At 48.7% G+C, this 19,096-nt stretch overlaps 1 protein-coding gene and 1 pseudogene across 1 annotated transcript; both read right to left on the bottom strand.

Moving 5' to 3' along the window:
• Positions 1 to 4,066: 4,066 nt before the first annotated feature.
• LOC120647207 (DNA topoisomerase 3-alpha-like) lies at positions 4,067 to 12,783 on the bottom strand. The gene is made up of 24 exons (XM_039923888.1): positions 12,420 to 12,783; positions 11,356 to 11,534; positions 11,179 to 11,251; positions 10,738 to 10,860; positions 10,548 to 10,669; positions 10,402 to 10,474; positions 10,183 to 10,299; positions 9,975 to 10,058; positions 9,370 to 9,549; positions 9,113 to 9,241; positions 8,091 to 8,165; positions 7,652 to 7,741; positions 7,394 to 7,498; positions 6,721 to 6,755; positions 6,504 to 6,633; positions 6,281 to 6,333; positions 6,104 to 6,200; positions 5,968 to 6,006; positions 5,754 to 5,832; positions 5,566 to 5,637; positions 5,345 to 5,428; positions 4,996 to 5,154; positions 4,795 to 4,915; positions 4,067 to 4,538 (listed from the first exon to the last, which is right to left on the bottom strand). The coding sequence occupies exons 1-24, from the start codon at positions 12,714 to 12,716 to the stop codon at positions 4,295 to 4,297; spliced, it is 2,760 nt and encodes a 919-aa protein (XP_039779822.1). The 5' UTR covers positions 12,717 to 12,783; the 3' UTR covers positions 4,067 to 4,294.
• A 398-nt stretch (positions 12,784 to 13,181) lies between these two features.
• On the bottom strand, positions 13,182 to 17,902 carry LOC120647210 (annotated as a pseudogene).
• Positions 17,903 to 19,096: the final 1,194 nt, after the last annotated feature.

Below are 19,096 nucleotides of genomic sequence, written 5' to 3'. Positions count from 1 at the left end.
GGGGCAGCTGACCTTTTCCGTGCGGCGCCGCGCGCGGCTTATGGGAGCTTTGCGCAGGGACGCGGCTCGAGGGGAGCAGGCGCGCGGCCCGCCGCTACTCGCGAGAGGAAGACGAAGACGAAGAGGGGGGCTGCCTGGAGCTCTACGCCACGTTGATCTCGGCCCCACGATTACGATCCTACGGCCACGAGGGACCCCAGGGGTGGACGGTATTTCGTTTCCCGTCCGCCACCTGTTCGGGGTATACGGTGCCGCGGCGGATAGTACAGTTGGACCCCGGGGAGCAGCGCTACCCTACGATGCCGAGGCAGCACGGGGAAAGTGGAGAGGGACTCGCTACCATCCGCACGAGGAACGGGAGCACGACGCCGGGGGAGGCCCCGGTGGCCAGGTTCATGAGGCAGCGCCGTGGCGTGGGGGGGTCGGTCGCGGCGCGGGTGATGCTGACCACGATCCAGTTGCGGGGGCGGAATCGCCTGTCGTCGTCGGTGTGCCTCGCGCCACGGCTTGCAGCGCGGAAGCGGAGGTACTCGGCTACGTCGAGGCAGACGGACAGCAGACGGCCAGAGATCTCGCCGACGATCGAGGTCAGGCATCAGGTTGGCCCAGTCCGTCCATTCCTCCTCAGCGCCGACGGCCACCGGATCGACGGCGTGCGACGTCTCCATCCCCAGGCGCACGGATGATTCGGCAAGCAGGCAGGGCCGGCGGCGCCGCCGCGATCGTTCGTGTCATCATCCCGTCCGTCATGGGCCGGCAACTCCCTCCTCTTCTTTCTAGATGGCAGCTCCGCCGTCCGGACTGCGCCTTCGCCGGCGATTCCTGGGCGGAGCCGCGCGCGGCTCATGGTCATGGGAGCTTCGCGCACGAACGCTGCAACAGCGCGTCGTCGAGGTGGACGGAACGCGCGCGGCCCGTCGTCGCGGGAGCACAAGACGAACGAGGTCGTCCGTCCCTGCCTGCACTCGTACGTTCACCACGTCGATCTCGGCCGCACAGCTACGATCCGACGGTTGCAAGAGGTCCAGGGGTGGACGGTATTTCATTTACCGTCCACCCCGGACGGTAAACGAAATACCGTCCGCCTCCTATTCTGGCCAGCCGGCGCCATGGACGGCAGCCACGCCGTCCTGACCTCCACCGCCATCTCTGCTGGGCCCAAGATGGCGAGAAGCGTGTTCCGGACAGCTAGGGAGAAGGCAGCGCCATCTCTGTGCTTCAAGAATGGGAGGAGGGCGCCGAAACCGTCGCGGCGCCGGCAGCATGAGCGTGAGCTGCCGCGCGTGCTGGTGGAGGTACTCGCTCAGATGGAAACGCGTTCAATGGCTAAGGCGGCTCGTGCTTCATGATAGATACGGAGTTTATGGACGCGCTGCGGCGGCCGGTCGGCTGGACCGCAAGCTGCCGGACTGGTGGAACTCATGCGGTGGTTCGGTCCTGCTGCTGCCGCGACATGGTAGGAGGTGAAACTCACGGCTGCCTGATGGCGATACCCAAGGTATATCGCGGCGGAGGCGATAGATGGAGATGGGAACGTCTAGGTGGAGACGAAGAAGAGCACGCACTGTGTCTCGCACTCTCGCCCACGAACACCGCGGCGCGGCCGCCGAGGCTCCTCCGTGGCACTAGTCTCTTCCCGGCGATGTCCACTTCTAATTAACAGCTCCAGCATGCGGCCGGTGACGCTGGCCACCGTGAAAACCTCCGTCAGTTCGTGCCTCAGCACCCTCCCGCAGCTGCCTTCGTCGCCGGGCTTGGCGACGACGATGTTGGACACCTAGTCGCTCAGGCAGCGCACGAGGGTGGGCGCGGAAGTTGAGTCGTTCAAGCCGGCGCCATCGATCAACTTCGGGGCGAGGGCCGAGGGCCCACGGATCCCGGTGTCGTCGAGGCGAGGGGGATAGCAGAACGCGCGCGGGCCCGTCGCGAGAGGAAGACGAAGAGATGGGGCCGCCTGCCTGGAGCTATACACCACGTTGATCTCGGCCGCACGATTACGATCCAACGGTCGTAAGGGACCCCAGGGGTGGACGGTATTTCATTTACCGTCCACCCCGGACGGTAAACGAAATGCCGTCCGCCTCCTATTCAGGCCGGCCGGCGCCATGGACGGCAGCCACGCCGTTCTGACCTCCACCGCCAGCTCTGCTGGGCCCAAGATGGCGAGAAGCGTGTTCCGGACCGCCAGGGCGAAGGCGGCGCCATCTCCGGGCTTGAGAACGAGAGGAGAGGGCGCCGGCCGAAACCATCGCGCGCGGCACGGTTTGGCGCGCTAGGCCGGGCGCCGGCAGCATGGGCGCCGTCGTCCGTGACCGAGGTGCCGCGCGTGCTGGTAGAGCTACTCTCTATGGAAGCGCGTTCAAAGGCTAAGGCGGCTCGTGCTTCATGATAGATACAGATTTTATGGACGCGCTGCCGCGGCCGATTGGCCGAACGGCTGACCGCGAGCTGCTGGACTGGGGGAACTCATGCGACGGTTCAGTCCTGCTGCTGCTGCTGCAGTGCTGCTGCGACATGGTAGGAGCTGAAATTCGCGGCTACCTGATGGCGATCGCGGCGGAGGCGATAGATGGGAACGTCTAGGTGGAGACGAAGAAGAGTACGCATGCAGTGCGTCTCGCCCGCGAACACCGCGGCGCGGCCGTCGAGGCTCCTCCGCGGCAGTGGCACACTGACACCAGCCTCTTCCCGGCGATGTCCACCACCTCCAATTAACAACTCCAGCATGCGGCCAGTGACATTGTCCACCGTGAAAACATCCGTCGGTCGTGCCTCAGCACCCTCCCGCCGCCGCCGCCGACCAGCAACGACAGGATTTACCTGTACCGGATGGCCTGAGGCTGCGGCTGCAGCTGCAGCTGCAAGAAGTAGAGACGGTCCCCTCCAGCAAGCTAACGTAGCAGCGTCCTCCGACGACGGACAGCAACGGCTGCTGGAGAGCGACCCTGCCGAGCCAGTCGAGCAGCCAGTGCGCCGGACACCCTTCCCCGGGCTCACCACCGTCCAGCAGTGCGCGTCGCCGGGCTTGGTGGCGACGACGATGTTGGACACCTAGTCGCTCAGGCAGCGCACGAGGGTGGGCGCGGCAGTGGAGTCGTTCAAGCCGGCGCCGTCGATCAACTTCGGGGCGAGGGCCCACGGATCCCGGTGTCGTCGAGTGGGGGACACAACGCGCGCGGGCCCGCCCCGCGGGAGGAAGACGATAGGGGCCGTCGCTCCCTGCAGTTATACGCCAGGTGGATCTCGGTCGCACGACTATGATCCAACGGCCGCGAGGGACCCCAGGGGTGGACGGTATTTCATTTACCGTCCACCCAGGACGGCAAATGAAACACCGTCCGCCTCCTGTTCACACCGGCCGGCGCCATTGACGGCAGCCACCTCCACTGCCATATCTCCCGAGCCTAAGACGGTGAGAGGCGTGTTCCGGACCACCAGGGAGAAGGAGGCGCCATCTCTGTGCTTCAAGGATGACTAGCGAGGCGGAGCCGCGGAGGGCGCACCGCCGCGGTTCGTCGCCAGGTCGGACGCCGCGAGCATGGGCGCCGTCGTCCTCGAGCAGCCGCGCATGCTGATGAAGCTACTCGCTCAGATGGAAGCGTTCAATGGCTATGGCGGCTCGTGCTACGCGCTGCCGCGGTCGGACGGCTGGACCGGGAGCTGGACTGGACTGGTGGGTAGCGCTCGCCGCCGGGATGCAACGTTACGATGCCGAGGCAGCACGAGGAAAGCGGAGAATTGGACGGAGCACGATGGCCAAGTTCAGGAGGCGGAGCCGGGGAGCGTGGGGTGTCGGGTGATGCTGAGACGGCCAGAGATCTCGCCGACGAGGTCAGACGTCAGGTTAGCCCAGTCCCTCTATTCCTCCTCAGCGCCGACGGCCACCGGATCGACGGCGTGCGACGTCTCAATCCCCAAGCGCACGGAGGATTCGGGCAAGCTGGAAACGTACGATCTTGGTGCTGGTTATATGGCCCAACGCGCAGTGCTTAAAGATGGGCTGGGGAGGCTTCTTGTCATGTCCCCCGGCCGGTTACCCCGCGGCACTGATCGAGCGACAGCCTGCTTAGGCATTTATTGATCTCTAGTCCATTTCTGCCTTTTTGTAAGCAATCATACCTATATATATACTAGTAGTAATAGACACATTCTGTTTACTTGTCTAGAAGATCACCCTGAGCAGGACATGAATACTAATCCTATGCACCTCGTACATGGAAATCTTCCGAAGGGTTCAGCCTTTGGCGAAGAGTGACAGTCTCTGTACACGCATAGCGAGCAAAGTTCCCGGTGACTATCTCCGATTCGGGCAGGCGTTGGCGAAGTGGGAAGGATCGCCGCAGGTGAAGCAGCAGCCGGACACGGTGTCGCCCGTCGCTGAAACGAACATCCCACCGTCAGCGTTACGGCCTCTGCCCCTCCGGCCTCGGGCTTGGACGCCGCCTCTCCGTCCTGCAGATGCAGACGCAGGCGCCTGCCTGCTGCTGCCACGCCCGCGCCGGCCTCCCGGCATAGCGTTCTCCAGTTCGTCTTCCCATCTGCGTCAGGCAACTCATGCAAGTTAGGAATCTTCCATGACATGGCAAACCGAGTTTACTAGCACGAAATAAAAATGGTTTCTTTAAAAAAATATGAACCAACAGCTTAAACGAAAGATAAATGGTTCCACTCCTGTTCGAAATCCAAAACAATTTGTTTACTACGTATATAAGCAAGTTATGACACCCTTATCGGACCAGCTGCATAATTAATGATATGCCACAGGCGTAGCACGGAGTTGAGAACATGACATACTTAAAGAAGCCACAGCCAGGATCTTGACATTTATAGAATTTCCTCCCCCTGTTAGCATCTGTATTTGCAATCCGCAATATGCAAGGTTCTCCACATGAAGTGCACAGCACTTGACCTGCATCTGAACGCAACTCGAGATAAGGTAGCAGGCTAGCAGCTATGTATATAGTTGCGGAACAAGTAGCACAAATAGTCAGATACCTGATGCGTTACTTGGGTTTTGGGTATGGGTTGAACGGAAACCTTGGGAATGCATACTCGATGGGTTCTCATTATTAAGTTGGCCTGCTGGACGGAAATTAGTATGTAAATCCTGTCTTGGAGGCCCCTGCCTTGCACCATTCGGAGTCTGCCCTCTTGCTGTGAAGTAATATGGTCGTACAAGTAAATTAATATTTTAGAACAGAAGTTACACCCATTCTTTTAGTAGCATAACGCGGAGACTGGAGACAGATGAAATAGGATCAACAAACCAATTACATCTCATTTAGAGAAAAAAAGGAATATGAGCCCACGTATGAATCAGGGAGTAGGGACAAGCATCACAAACCTGGAGTTGCAGCCTGGCTACGACTTCCAAACCTACTTATCTCCATAAGCTCTTTGAGTATATCATCACATCCACCCACACAACCTATCAAACAAATGGCCATAAGCACAAGGATAGAGTTGACAAGTTGATTTTCTAAGTTTACGACAGTGCTCCCAAATAGAACCGCACAGCATAGAAAAACATAATTCTATGTGGGCAATGCATTTAGGACAGTTTACCTAGGTGATCAACATCAAAATTTGGTGGAATATCCCTCCGACGGAACTTAAATTGAATCTTGTAAACAGGGCCTGTAAATGTGAGTTTTCATACCATTTAATGGAAATGGCAAACAAACAAAATCAAACAAAAACCCACACAAGTCAAACTCCTAGTGCTATATCACAAATGGAACTCTAAAGATGACCTGGTGTGCAGATAGGACAAACTTGATTAGTTACAGACGCTTCTGAAATAGATCCTGGGAGCCACACCACGTTTCTACACTGAAAATTCAATGAGACTATTAATATCAAAATTGTTACTTAAGTTCACATATTTGTATAATTGATTGTAATTCTACATGCGATTTTCCAGCATGATAAGGTAATTTACTTCTATCAAAAGACCATGTTACTCACTTGCGGATAACTTCGGCACCCAACCATAAATTCACCAGTCTGAGAGAGAGAAAAGCAAAACACAGGAATGAATAAGGGTGATAGCCAATTTCTCTAGAAAAACAAAGAAAGAAAGTCTCGTAGGGAGACAACTTACCTGCCTTTGCTTCAGCGCCATTTCAGATTCGCGGCACGCAGCACATGGCCTCACAGCCTGTACTGGATTTTGTGTCTCATTTATAGGCCTACTAGACCTACAAAAGGAAAAGGGCAAATTCAAGCTAAGAGGCCATAAAAGTAAAAAAGAATGACGTTAGTGTCCAAAATAAAACACCTTGCAAAGAATATCCCCATTGCATCAAGGAGCTTCGCTTTGTTCACCCTTGCCTGCATTGAACCAACGACCATCATGCAATCAAATTGCAGTAGATACACTCAGACTAACTGTAGCTAAATAAAGTAGTGACAATACAGTTGTTTTCTTTCTTGTTTTGTTATGGTTTTAATATTACAATATTTGGATATGTATCATGGAACACAAGAAATTCACTACTTACATCAAGAAAGCAAGCCTTCATCTGCTGCAAACAACTCTCAAGTACTTCTGATTTACTCTTTGTACCTATGCTTACTGATTTCATATCAGCTTCCATCATTGATCTTAAATAAGGCTTCCAAAGCTCATACCTAAAACATAGTGTTTCAGCCAGCATTAAGCAACCATATGTCATCGTATCAGATTCAATAAGTGCAGCAATTCTAGAATCAACTCACCCCATTTCATCATAACCCATCACCAATGCCTCACCCTGCATTTTGCCCATGAATCAGAGGTTTGTTTCATTAGACGAACGGAGGTATGTTCCAAGAAGACAAACACACTCAAAAGTTGGCCACGTTACTCATTATCAAGGTAACTGAAAAATTGAACTATAATAAATCGGAGAAAAGCTAATCTCGTTCTCAACCAGGCTCACAGCCCACTGTTAGTTTCAAATTTAATACTAAACTTGCTTATCAGGAATGGGAGATATCTGAAGTCTGAAGCTAAATAAACAAGAAAAGGAAAAAGGCAGAAGAAATGTCATTAATGATTAGCCTGAACTGGATTAGAACATCCAAGTGCAGCATGAAAAGTATGCATCTCTTATATAAGCGAAATATAAAAGTTTGCTTTCAGACATCAAATAACAATAACCCTGTGATGGTAAGAGTAATTTGCACACAAAATCAGTGGATTTAACAAAGCAACGCCCGCATCTAGATATATGGACATTGGACAATATGCAGAGTATTCTAGTCAAACCAGAACTTAGATTAGTATTATTTTTAAGAAACAAACATTACACAGTGGAAACATATCGTTGAAAGAAAAACAAGATCAGATAGGATAGTTACATGACATCTACACGCAAATGTATAACAGGTGATCAAAGGGGATACATACAAGATTTGTTGGGGAGAAACGTGTGTTTTCATCTTTGGTTGCATAACAACGGTCAAGCAACTTCTTTATGTGATCATGCATGGTTGCATCAGTGCCAATTCCTGCCTGGAAATAGAATTGAAAAAAGGGTCAAATTTGCATGATTTAAAATTCTAGATGGGTACATTCAGTAAGTGGCACAATCCAGCAACTCTGGATTTGTAGTTATTGGCACAGAAAAAGAATATATCATAGGTTAAAAGAAGGATTGTTTTGTACTTTATCCATGCAGCTAAGAAGGTCAGCTTCAGCAAGAAGAGGAGGTGGCCGAGTCACTCCAGAATCAAGTGTTAAAGTTGTCGGAACAAACTGCATGATTTTAAGTTGATAGTTCACGTCAGTTTTGTATCGGATTAAATAGGATTCGAAATGTTGGAGAGCATCGCCATTCTCTAAATCAAATCAAGCAACTAGCCATAAATATGTTGTGATCAACAAATATTGAGCGACTCCATAAATATTGCCATGAATTATACACTGCTGCATATATCGCATGTTTACATAAACATCATCAATAATATGAATGTACCACCATATTTCTGGTTCAAAGTTCAAAGTATGAATTTATCTGCAGTCTTTAACCTGTTTTTGTTTATCTTTGCAGGATAAAAAGCTTGACCAAAGAAAATGTAGAGTATGAAATGTGATTACAGCAAACCTGCTGTCCAATGTTGTACGTTGGAAGTAATGTACCACCCCATGAGTCAAAGCGATAAACATCCAAATAATTTTTCTACAGAAGAAAAGCATATCTTTTAAAAGAAAGAAAAATAAACGGATCCAGGTGAAGCAGATGATGGAAGTATCTTATTATCAATAGGAATTGGGTTCATAAAACAGAAAAAATTGGTGCCTGCTGAGGATCCTTGAATACAGGGGTTCTCCTCTATCAACAGATGGCTGATTTACTAATGGACTTGCTCAATACAGATTTAGGAGTACTAACAAATATCAGGAAGCAGTTATTATCACACAATTATAACTGAAATACTGAGCCCATTCAAAAATATCATGTACAATTTAAACCAGCACGATTGCCATAAATGAAATTTGACCCTTTTTCTTTCCATAGCAGATTATGGTAAAAGCTATCTCATGTATATTCATACGAAGACACTTTCAAAAATAAAAGTACAATTTTTTGTCACTAGAACTATTTTTCGGTGGACAAAACCAACAAGAGAAAACACCTGTTAGTCGTCACATTCACAATTTATACAAATTCCCCCTTTTCTTTTCCGTTTTCAATAAATACTAGAGTAGTTTTGTGTATGAAAAACATAATCTTTCAGGGGTTTAGCAGCTTCATGCCCATGCAGAAACAACTATTCCGTTCAAGAAAAAAAAAAGAAACAACTATTCAGGCCTTAGAGGCAGCTTCGCATTAAGAAAATTTGCTAATGTTACACTACATCTCTGTACGGCAGCTTCGCATTAAGAAAATCTGCTAATGTTACATCTCTGTACAAACTAACCCTATTAGTCCTTACTGATTCCATATTTTAACATAATCTTACTCTATAAATGTACCAGAAAATGGCAGAAGTAATTTCAAACAGAACCCTAGAACATGCAGCACAAGAGAAACTGATTACTTACGGCTGCTTGAAGTATTGATGGTATTGGTAGCCGATTGAAGGGAAGCAACAAAAGAAGAATATAGGAAAACAGGATACTCACAGCAAGTACAACACGCCCAGATGCAGTAAACTGTTCACCAGCTATGTCAATTTCAACAGTTGTTTCAGCTCCAACAGCTGGTTGAGAGCAACATGCAAGGAAATGGCGAACAACGAGCTCATATAATTTCTGGACACCAAAAAGAAAGATATACAAAACTTTATTAGACTTGTATAGTAACCTCTATAAAGAACACTTAAAAACGAATTTGATCTCTCGGCGAGACTGTCTCTCAGCTGTTTAGTAGCACTACATACATTGTGATCTTGGCTCCAGTTATTTTCACCTCTTGAAAATTTGGTTGGATGAATAGGAGGATGTGCCTTGTCATCATGACCTCCATTGCTGGGATTTCTCCAAAGTCTTTCTTCAGGAGTTAGAAGTCGGTGAGCATATGATCCCCATACTGGATGCTCCACTTGTTCACGTACAATTGCCTATAGGTCACATTTTTATTTTTAAAAGGTGAAAAGACAAAGCAAGGAAGGGCATACCTCCAAGAAAAATAAATAAATAAGAGTGAGTAATGGTGTAACCACTGCAAGAGCCGAGTATGACATAGATTGTTTAGAGTGCATTTTTACATTTTTCTCAGTGTGATTCTGTCATGACATGCCTACTAATCCATGGACATAATGCAATGAAGATCAACAAGAGTGTACATTCCCATCAATGGAAACAACGTATAGGAAACATGTTGTCGATACATGAAAACCAATTGACTAAGTACATGTTTCTTGTCACTTTTCAAATAAACTACTATTGGCATATTGTTAACTACAAAAGTTGTCTGGCAGAATTATCAGGAAAACAGAAGGGAAGAATGTTAAAACAAGTCCCACAAGTAAAATCCCATACTGACATGAAGATCAGTGTTTGGAGAGAAGTTATCAGTTTCTGTCCTTGGATAACTAATGAATCCTGCTTGATAAAGTTCTTCAGCCACCTGGAATTGAAAGGGAGGAGACCAGCAAATAAAACAACCAAATAATCAAGCTACCGAGGTATCCCCATATTAGATATTGGAACCGGTAAGGAAAAATAAACCAATAAGACGAGATTTTTGAGACCTTCATTGTGTGCTCTGAACTCATTCTGAAGTACCTAGAAGCACGTTTTTGAAGCTCCAAAGTACTTAGTGGATATGGAGGGTATTTTAACTTTTCTTGATTCCTAACATTTTGAACCTGCAGTGAACAAAGATCCATTGTTAAAAATGGTACTCTTGGTTCATGATTATTTGAGTTTATAACTACTGATATTAACAGAAAAGATCAGACGGCACTTACTGTTGCCATTGGTTCTTCCACACACATTTCATAGAGTATAACAGCAGATGGGTAATCAAACAAATGGCCACGTCTACCAAGAACAAGAAAATGTCACATGACTTCAAGAATGAAAATATCAGAAGAACCTCTAAAGGGCATCTTACATCCAACCAAAAGATGCAGTGCCTTCATCTGAAGTATGAGTACAATTTATTGTCCAGAACTCCTCAGGTTCATGAGCTTGAATCTCCCAGAAACGCTCAACAATGAAGCCTAGGGTTGGAAACTGCAATGAAAAGAAACTTTAGATAAAATAAAGAATGAGCACACATGTAGTAGCTTTAATGAAAATACCTGACAAGGACCATAGCTCAGAACTAAATTCCTTCCATCCCCAGTGACATCAATTACAAATGCATCTTTTAACAGCATTGTTTGAAACCTTGTGAAGGAGGCACCAATGCGAAGGTCAATTTCCTGCACAAAGTTTCTTACTTATCTAAGCTTGAAAATAACAATGAAGAGAAAAGTGCTCATCCATTTGACAAAAATAACATGGCAGAGAAAATATACTAGCAAATCTGCAGCTTTAGATCTTTGATCTTATTATAAAACTATCAGTATTAGTCTATTAGAGGAAACATGCAGCAAAAGTTCATCACGGAGTTCAATCAGATTGCCAGAGCATTTTAAAATGGTTGATAATTGAAAGTTGCAGGGCAAGTAAATGAGATATGACTGGCAATATTTAAAGTTAGTGTGATAATTAAAGACGTTAGTGCAAACTCGAATCACCTGTCTTGCATCCACAGCATCTGCAAATAGTTTGTTGGGTCTGCCAAGATGTTGCACAGATTCATGTATTTCCCTGCAGTTTCAAGAAAAATGTTTTTAGACAAAGCAATAGGGCATGAGTATGAATTATGACATCATTGCACTAGAGGGAAAAGGACCACCCATAGAAACCAATACCTGTCAATCAAAGCTGAGAAACGAGCCCTCCAAATGTTAAGATGACTGTTAGCACCTGTACAAACCTCGATCACTTCATATGCTATGTTCTCACCCTCTCTATCACAATCAAGCCATAACACCAGCCACTGGCACCTCCTAGCTTCTTCTTCCAAAGTTTGTCTTATAGCCTGCTTGTCCTGCATTTTGGAGGAACAAATTCATGAATAGAACTGAAGTGTAAATAAACCAAAAGGTTACAATAACATCATGACATGCCACGGTTCATATCTATTAAGAAAATAATATCAATATATGCACAACATGGCAGCCAAAGACAGGCAATTAAACATGCCAATAAACCCATGCTTGCATGAACAAATTTATCCAAGCAGTAAGAGAGGAGAAGATTACAAGAAAGAAGTAAAAAAGGACTGATTGTGTCATCATGAAGAGGACCAAGCATGCTGTTAGCATCCAGTCCACGGCCAGCTATATTAAGGTGGCTGACTATGCCCTGAACTACATGATTGGTGTAAATCATTTGGTGTCTAGTTGTGTTTCTCCTTTTTAGCTTTTTATATTTATCTGCATGCAATGCAGTTGTTCTTCTCAATTAAAAAATGCAGTTCTTCTGAGTTATGAGCATATAATTATAGGCTAAGACACTGCAAGGTCCGTATGTCAAATGATTGCATCAAAAAAACATCAATCTCTATGTAACCTGTTTAAATAAAGGCCTGAGGATTGACTCTACCAAATGGGCTGATCTGCAGTTTTCGTGTTCCTCTACTAATGGGATAGCGACTCCAAACATCGGAGCTCATTTAGTGCATCAGGCACACGATACTGTACACAGCGAAACACCAAGCACGCTGTTGGATGGAGTTCACTGTTCACACCTCAGCAAATTCGCGAATGCGAAGCACAACGTGACAACAAAATACTGCGGATGCCGACACTAAGACTGTAAGCTCTAGGAACCCACGCACCAACTAATCAAACCCGAACCTCCCTAAGCAGGGACGCGCCCACGAGCTGTTCGGCGAAATGCACGGGCGGGACGCAGAGAGCGAGCGGCTTACCTGGGGCACGGACTTGCGGACGGGGGCGTGGAAAAGGTCGGCGGGGTCGCAGGAGTGCCAGCGGCGGAACCGGTCTTCGAATTCGAGCTCCATGAGGTGGCCGGTGACGGAGGTTACGAGCATGCGGCAGGCTTGACCGTGGATGGCGTAGTTGAACTCGAAGACGCGGTTGTACTGAGACCGCCCCGCCCGCGACTGCATTGAGCCGCGCGAAAGGATCCCCGCCACGGCCTTCGCCACCGACGGCTTCTCCGCCACGTTCAGCACGCGGATCGCGCCGCCGCCGCCGGGCTGCATCGCGAGAGGGGGTGGGTCGAGCGGCGCGGCGGGGGATTGGGATGGGGAACAGCCGGACGGGTGGAGAAAGGGCCAGAACGGGCGGGAGGTTTTGAAATTTCCAGTTCGGCGAGGCGGGTTCTATTTTTTTTTCCTTTTTTTTTGAGAGAAAGAAAAACAAAGCGGTTTCTATTAGGTATATTTCCTTTTCTTAATAAAAATGGACTGGGCTGTGAAGCTTAACGGGCCCATCTCGACAGAAAAGTTTATGGGCTTCATGTGGCCTTTCTCAGAAGGCGCGGTCTCAAAAAAAAACATAAAAAAGAAGTCTGCGTGGTTGCTCAACGTCGTCAAAGGTGTGTGCCTCGAAGCAGCACTGATCTTGCCTCCGAGTCTCTGACCCAGGCAAAAGCTCAGATCACGAATGCGTAATCCACATCAACTAAAAGGCACCCCCGTAACCGCGGTCCGGGGATACGCGGTGTCACACCCAAGCCAACTGAATTTGGCGAGATTTCATAACGAATCTGCGACGAAATCAGGAGTTTGACATTTACAGTACCTTGCGAGACACGCATCGGGGTTTGAAAACTGAAAAACTGGTGCAAAATTTCTTTATGAAAAAACACTTGCTAGAAAAAAGCTTAAATAGCAGCACAAACTGTAAGCATTGAGGAAGTGCGTTCCTTCTGTTAACTCGTTCCGGCGAGTCGACGGCTCTTGATCAGCGGTCAACCTTTTCTAATATTCCACATGCCAGAACTGTTGAACGCGTCGAAACCGTGAGCCTCAAGGAAACCAAACGCGGAGTGTTAAGCATATGCACCTATTTAGCCTTACCAAACGTGAGCTTCGAAGCTCACTTTGATACTACAAAACTTCAGAAGATACCAGAATGTCATCTATGTTGTACCAAAGAAAACAAGCACTGCCTTTGATTCTTATTCTCATCCTAGTCCTGAGCGCACAAGCCACCACCATCGCTGCATCCCGGGTTCTGAGCGAGAAATCAAGGCCACAAGCTGGAGGCTCGGCGTCCTTGACTTCCTCAATGCCCGGCGCATCAGGCTGCACATTTGATCCCAATAATCCTGGAGGAAGATGCCCACACCCATGAAGACTTTTGAAGGCATCTACAGCTTTGATACAGTGTTATTTTATTCATTTTCCCATTCAATATTCTTTTGGCTGCTCTTCTGGAGAGCAGAATGAAGGAGACGCATATTTAGCATCCCAATCAATTTTCTATCTTTTCTGTGCAGCAGTTTTTGCTTAGCCTGCATGTAGATAATGGGGTAAGCTTGTACATATGACATCTTGTACATACTCTGTTCATTGTTGCTGTTAATATGACAGATGAAACATAATGACATCTTTTGCATGGTTCGAATCTTCTTACCATCCCAGGTTTCACATGACATCCTCCAGATTCTAAATTTTAGAAGGATTATAGTTTTTCTTACCAATCAAAGAGGTCTGTCTGATTTTTATGATCATACCTAGCAGTGCAAATAATCACAAACTAAATTTAATGATGTTGTTCTGCTGGTCACAATTTCATGAGCAAGAGGGTGCTGGTATTTGCACTAAAAGAAACATCTTTCAAAGGGTCACTCGGCAACAAAGAAGCCTACCACTAGATTTTTTAACTTTTTTTTTTGGGGGGTGCACTAATTTCTTTTTATCCTGAACTTTTTGTTTTTCTGACCCATCGATCCTTTATATTCCTAACAAAGGGTTCAGTGCAAACAAGTAGCTCCATAACCCAATAACATGTTTCTTATTTCTTAAAACCTTACCACATCGTGGAATTTGTAGACCATAGTTGCAGGCTTGAAGCTCGGGCATTACCTACTTTGTGTCGTATCTGTCTCTCTCACCAAGACCAAGTAATGAAGCTCCAGTGCTCTCTCATTTCTCTGGATCTGCCCCTGAACAGGAAGTAACTCATCGAAGCGTACATGTGAGTTTAGCAACCACAAAAACAAATGGTTTTAAAAAATGCCACTAACTGATAACATACTACTCCTGGTAAGATATACAAAGGCTTTGTCAAAATAAACTCCTGGTAAGATGATTCTGAAAGTATTTCTAATAAGCAAATTAAAGCCTGGACCTAGCTGAGTTTGTAAAAGGTAGAATATATGTGGAGGGAACATTTCTGCTGGGTCAAAAGAGTACCTGAGAGGTTAAGAAGATTTTCTATAATTCTGCTGTCCAACATTTCTGGACCTTGGTGAACAAACCACTCCCACAATACAAAGTTCCCATGGGAGAGGACTTCCATAGTAATTACTTCCTAAGACAATTATCAGGGTTAGTATATGACAGTGCCAAGTCACAAACCAGGTAGAAGGGTGAAATACTAAAAAGGCCAAAAAGAAAAATAATATTAATTGCACCGCCAATGCCACTTGTACTTGTACATCTAACAAGTTTCTTTCTTGATCTGGTAAAGGACATGATTTGTCATATCATACAAAGGTAAGTATACCAGACATCATTTTTCATTGTTGATTCCACTATGACTGTAAGGATTAGGGTTAAATGCAAAACTAGATGTTGTTTCAAGGCTCGATGCTAAAATGTCTCATACTCACCTTCATCATCAAATTCACAATATCTGTGGAGGCAACAATTCCAAAGACACTGGCAAGAGTACGGTACCATTACCAGTACTTCTCAGAATTTATCATCAGGAGCAAATCCTCTATGGATCATTTCATCATGAAGCTGAAATGCCTCCTTCGAGTTGCCAGCTGCAACATGTCCATTTATCATAGACATGTATGTATATCTATCAGGTTCAATTCCTTTAGCACCCATTTTCTTAAAAAGCCAACCGGCTTCTTGCACATTGCCATGTTCAGAATACCCGTTTATGAGCATATTATACGTGACAACATCCGGCTGTACCATTTCCTTCTCCATTATGTTAAACACATTGAAAGCTTCGCCCATATTTTCTTCTTTAATATAACCATGGATCAAGGTGTTGAAAGTAATTAAATCCGGCAGTATGTTGTCTTGCCTCATTTTTTGCAAGAACTGCTGCCCCTTTCTTACATTACCTGACCGGCAATAACCCTTGATAATGGAATTGTAGGTCATGATGTTTGGTACAATGCCTTTATTGACCATTTCATCCAAAAAACTGAATGCAGCTTCAACTTGTCCCTTCTCACAGTGGCTGTCTATCAGGATGCTGTAGGTAACATGATTGGGGAAGATTTCTCTAGCATGCATATGATCCCATAGCTCATTAGCTTTGGCCAGATCACCTTTTCTGCACATCCCATCAATCAAACTATTGTATGTCACAACATCTGGCCTCAAGCGCTGCTGCAACAATGTGTCAAACAACTGCAATGCTTTCTCTATATTACCCTCCCTACAATATCCATGAATCAAAGCTGTGAAAGTGCATAAATCTGGTGTAACCCCTCTCTCCTTCATCTCATTCAAAAGCTCCTCAGCATCAAGCAACATGTGGTGCTTACAAAGCCCGCTCAACAGTGTATTGTAAGTTACCACGTCTGGTAGACATCCACAACCAACCATCTCATCCCTAACCCTCAGAGCCTCAGACATTGACCCAGGCCTACAAAACCCACCTATGACCATTGTGTAAATCACGCCATCAGGCACCAGACCGAAAACCCTCATTTCCCTCAAGTATTCTGCCGCACGATCCATCTTCCCCCTCCTCGAGAGTCGAGAACAATCCAATCAACCAGCTAAAGCTGACCACATCTGGTTTAACACCAAGCTGTTGCATCTCCTTGTAAAACTTCACTGCCTCCTCAACCTCCCCAACTCTGCAAAATCCGCCAATCAAAATATTGAAACTCCGAACATCCGCTGCAACACCACACTGACCCATTGCTCTGAACACCTCCTTTGCTTTATCCAACCTTCTATGCTTGCACAAACCCTTCAACACTGAATTGTATGTCACGATGCCAGGCTTCAGCCCCTTATTAGCCATCGAATCGACCAATGCCATTGCTGCATCCACATCTCCGGCACGAAACCTGGCATCAATCATCACGTTATGTGTAACCACATCCGGAAATACGCATCTCTTCTCCATCTTGAAGATGACAGTGTTGGATTGATCTCTTTCCTGATAGACCCAACGGTCTATTAGGACCTTGATTTGCGCCCTGATCGGGGGCGCCCAACCTTAATGGTTGGTGGGCCCCCGCTGCACAGCGCTAAATAAAGAGGGGTGAAGGGGCCGGGCACCGTGACCGAAGTTCATCGCGCCACCAGTACCCTCTCCCACATTCTAAACCCTAGCCGATCTAGAGGGTGCGCTGGAGCAGCGGGAAGCTACACCACCGCCTCCACCGACGTTGATCAGCGACACCACTGCCCTGCTCGTCGCTGCCTTAGAGCATATCGTCATCAGCGAACCGGAGATGGCCGCCGGATCGAGCTCAAACGCTGGTGGTGATGGTCTCTCCCTCTACTCTCTCACTGTGTTCCTTCATATATCGTTTATGCAATAGATCTAGAGTCTTTTGTTCTTGATGTAAAGAAAAGGAAAGAAATCCTACTCGGTTTATGCACTGTGTCGATCCTAGAGGTCTTTCAGACAGTGTCAACCTTATCGAACTCTAAGATTTTACAGTAGTTGTGGACCATGATGTTAAGCGTGTAAGCGTTTACCTCGGAGTTGGACGAGAGGACGAGGCGGTAGGCCTCCGCGGTGAGGTGAGGCCACCCGGCCCGCGAGAGCGCGGCGAGGAGGGCGTTGGATGCGGAGGCTGGGATGGGGACGCGGTGGTCGAGGAGGAGGCGGAAGGCCTCGAAGGCCTCCCGGGGCTTGCGGGACTGGGTGTAGGTGCGGATGAGGAGGTCGAAGACCTGCGTCTGTGGGGCGGTGGGAGAGGATGAGGCGAGGAGGGAGGACACGATATCGCGGCGGGAGGCTCCGCGGCGGCGGGACATGCGCAGGAGGAGGGACTAGCACTCGGAGGCGCGGCCGGCGGCGGCGGCCGCCGTAGCGGCTGCAGCCAGGGCGGCCGTTGAGGGTCTCGCGCCGATTCCTCCGAGGTCGACGGCGAGAGTTCCAGCCAAGCGCTTGGTGGCACCGGTGGCCGTCGGAAGGCGAGGGAGGCGACGGGGGATCGCCATTAGCGACGGCGAGCGGTGGTGGACACGTGTGTGCTCTGCTTTTTTTGCGTTTTGGAGTGGCTGGAAAAGAATAAATGCGGTAAAACCATAAACCCGTGTTCGACTCTGGTTAACGTAATCAGCCACCGAGAATACGTAATGGCCATGGCCGTACTCGAGCTTTGATCCACCACCACCAGGTCGCATCCGATCTCGAGTCGGAGAACTTGGCCGAATGCAAGTCGGAGAACTTGCCGAATCCGAGTCGGTCTGCTGCACGTTAACCAGACGAGCGGCGGCGCCTTCAAATACCCCGGGTCAAAGCACAGCTTTGGCAAACTGGTACACCGCCTCCCAGCACGCACGTCCTTGCCGCGGTGCTTGCGTGCTCGTCGAGGCAGCATGACGACGGCGGCGGTCTCTAGCTCAGCTCCGGGGGCCGCCGGCTCGCCGCCGCCGACGACCTCCGGTGCTCCTGCAGCCGCAGCACACCCGCAGGCCGGGCGACCACCAGCCCCCACGGCGCCGCGGTTCCAGTACGTGGGGGTGAGGCCGATCCCCGGCGGCGGGTGGGCGGCGCACGTCCTGGTGGACCCGGAGCGGCAGGCGTACCGCAGCGTGGGCCCGTTCCCGGACGCGCACGCGGCGGCGCTGGCGCACGACCGCGTGGCGATCGCGTTCCGGCGACCGCGCGCGCGCCAACTTCCGGCCGGCGTTCCACCCCATCGAGCAGCGATTCCTGCGGCTGTGCCGGACGCGGGGCGGCGAGATCGACGTGTGCGCGCTGGTGGCGAGCGGCACCTACGAGGCCCGGTACGCGACGTTCCTGCGGGCGGTGCTGGGGCTGGAGCGCTGGGGCGAGTACCTGGGCGTGGTCCTCGAGTTCTTCCTCGACCGGGCGCCCGAGATCGGGAGGGAGGCCCTCGAGGAGGGCGGCGAGAAGCTGGCGGCGGGTTCGTGGAGATGCACCGGAACAAGGCCGTCGACCCGCGGTGGCGCGCCTGGTACCTTGGCTGGGTCGCCGCCGGTCAGAAACAGCGCATGGAGAGGGAGCGGCAGCTGCTGCTGCAGCGAGGGGGTGGCAGTGCCAGTGCCAGTGCCGGTGCCATGCAGCCCCAGCAGCAACAGGTTCAGTAACGTCACGGAGGAAGCTGATTTTTTTTTTTGGGTTCCTTTTGAGTTTATACCCTGTGTTAGTTGGTGAAAAGTTATTGATTTTGGTACTGTAGCACATTTCGTTGTTATTTGACAAATAATGTCTAATTATAGACTAATTAGAC

This window comes from Panicum virgatum, chromosome 9K, assembly GCF_016808335.1.
Source record: "Panicum virgatum strain AP13 chromosome 9K, P.virgatum_v5, whole genome shotgun sequence".
NCBI lineage: Eukaryota > Viridiplantae > Streptophyta > Magnoliopsida > Poales > Poaceae > Panicum > Panicum virgatum.
The sequence above is the reverse complement of the archived record's forward strand: the minus strand, read 5'-3'. Positions and strand labels throughout refer to the sequence as shown.

Bases quoted from the DNA above. Each gene is read 5' to 3' on its own strand.
- LOC120647207 (XM_039923888.1), bottom strand. From the start codon at position 12,716: ATGCAGCCCGGCGGCGGCGGCGCGATCCGCGTGCTGAACGTGGCGGAG. The intron at 7,499-7,651 runs GTACAAAACAAT...TTCTATTTCCAG, and splicing joins TTCTTAGCTGCATGGATAAA to GCAGGAATTGGCACTGATGC. The intron at 6,201-6,280 runs GTGTTTTATTTT...TTCCTTTTGTAG, and splicing joins ATGGGGATATTCTTTGCAAG to GTCTAGTAGGCCTATAAATG.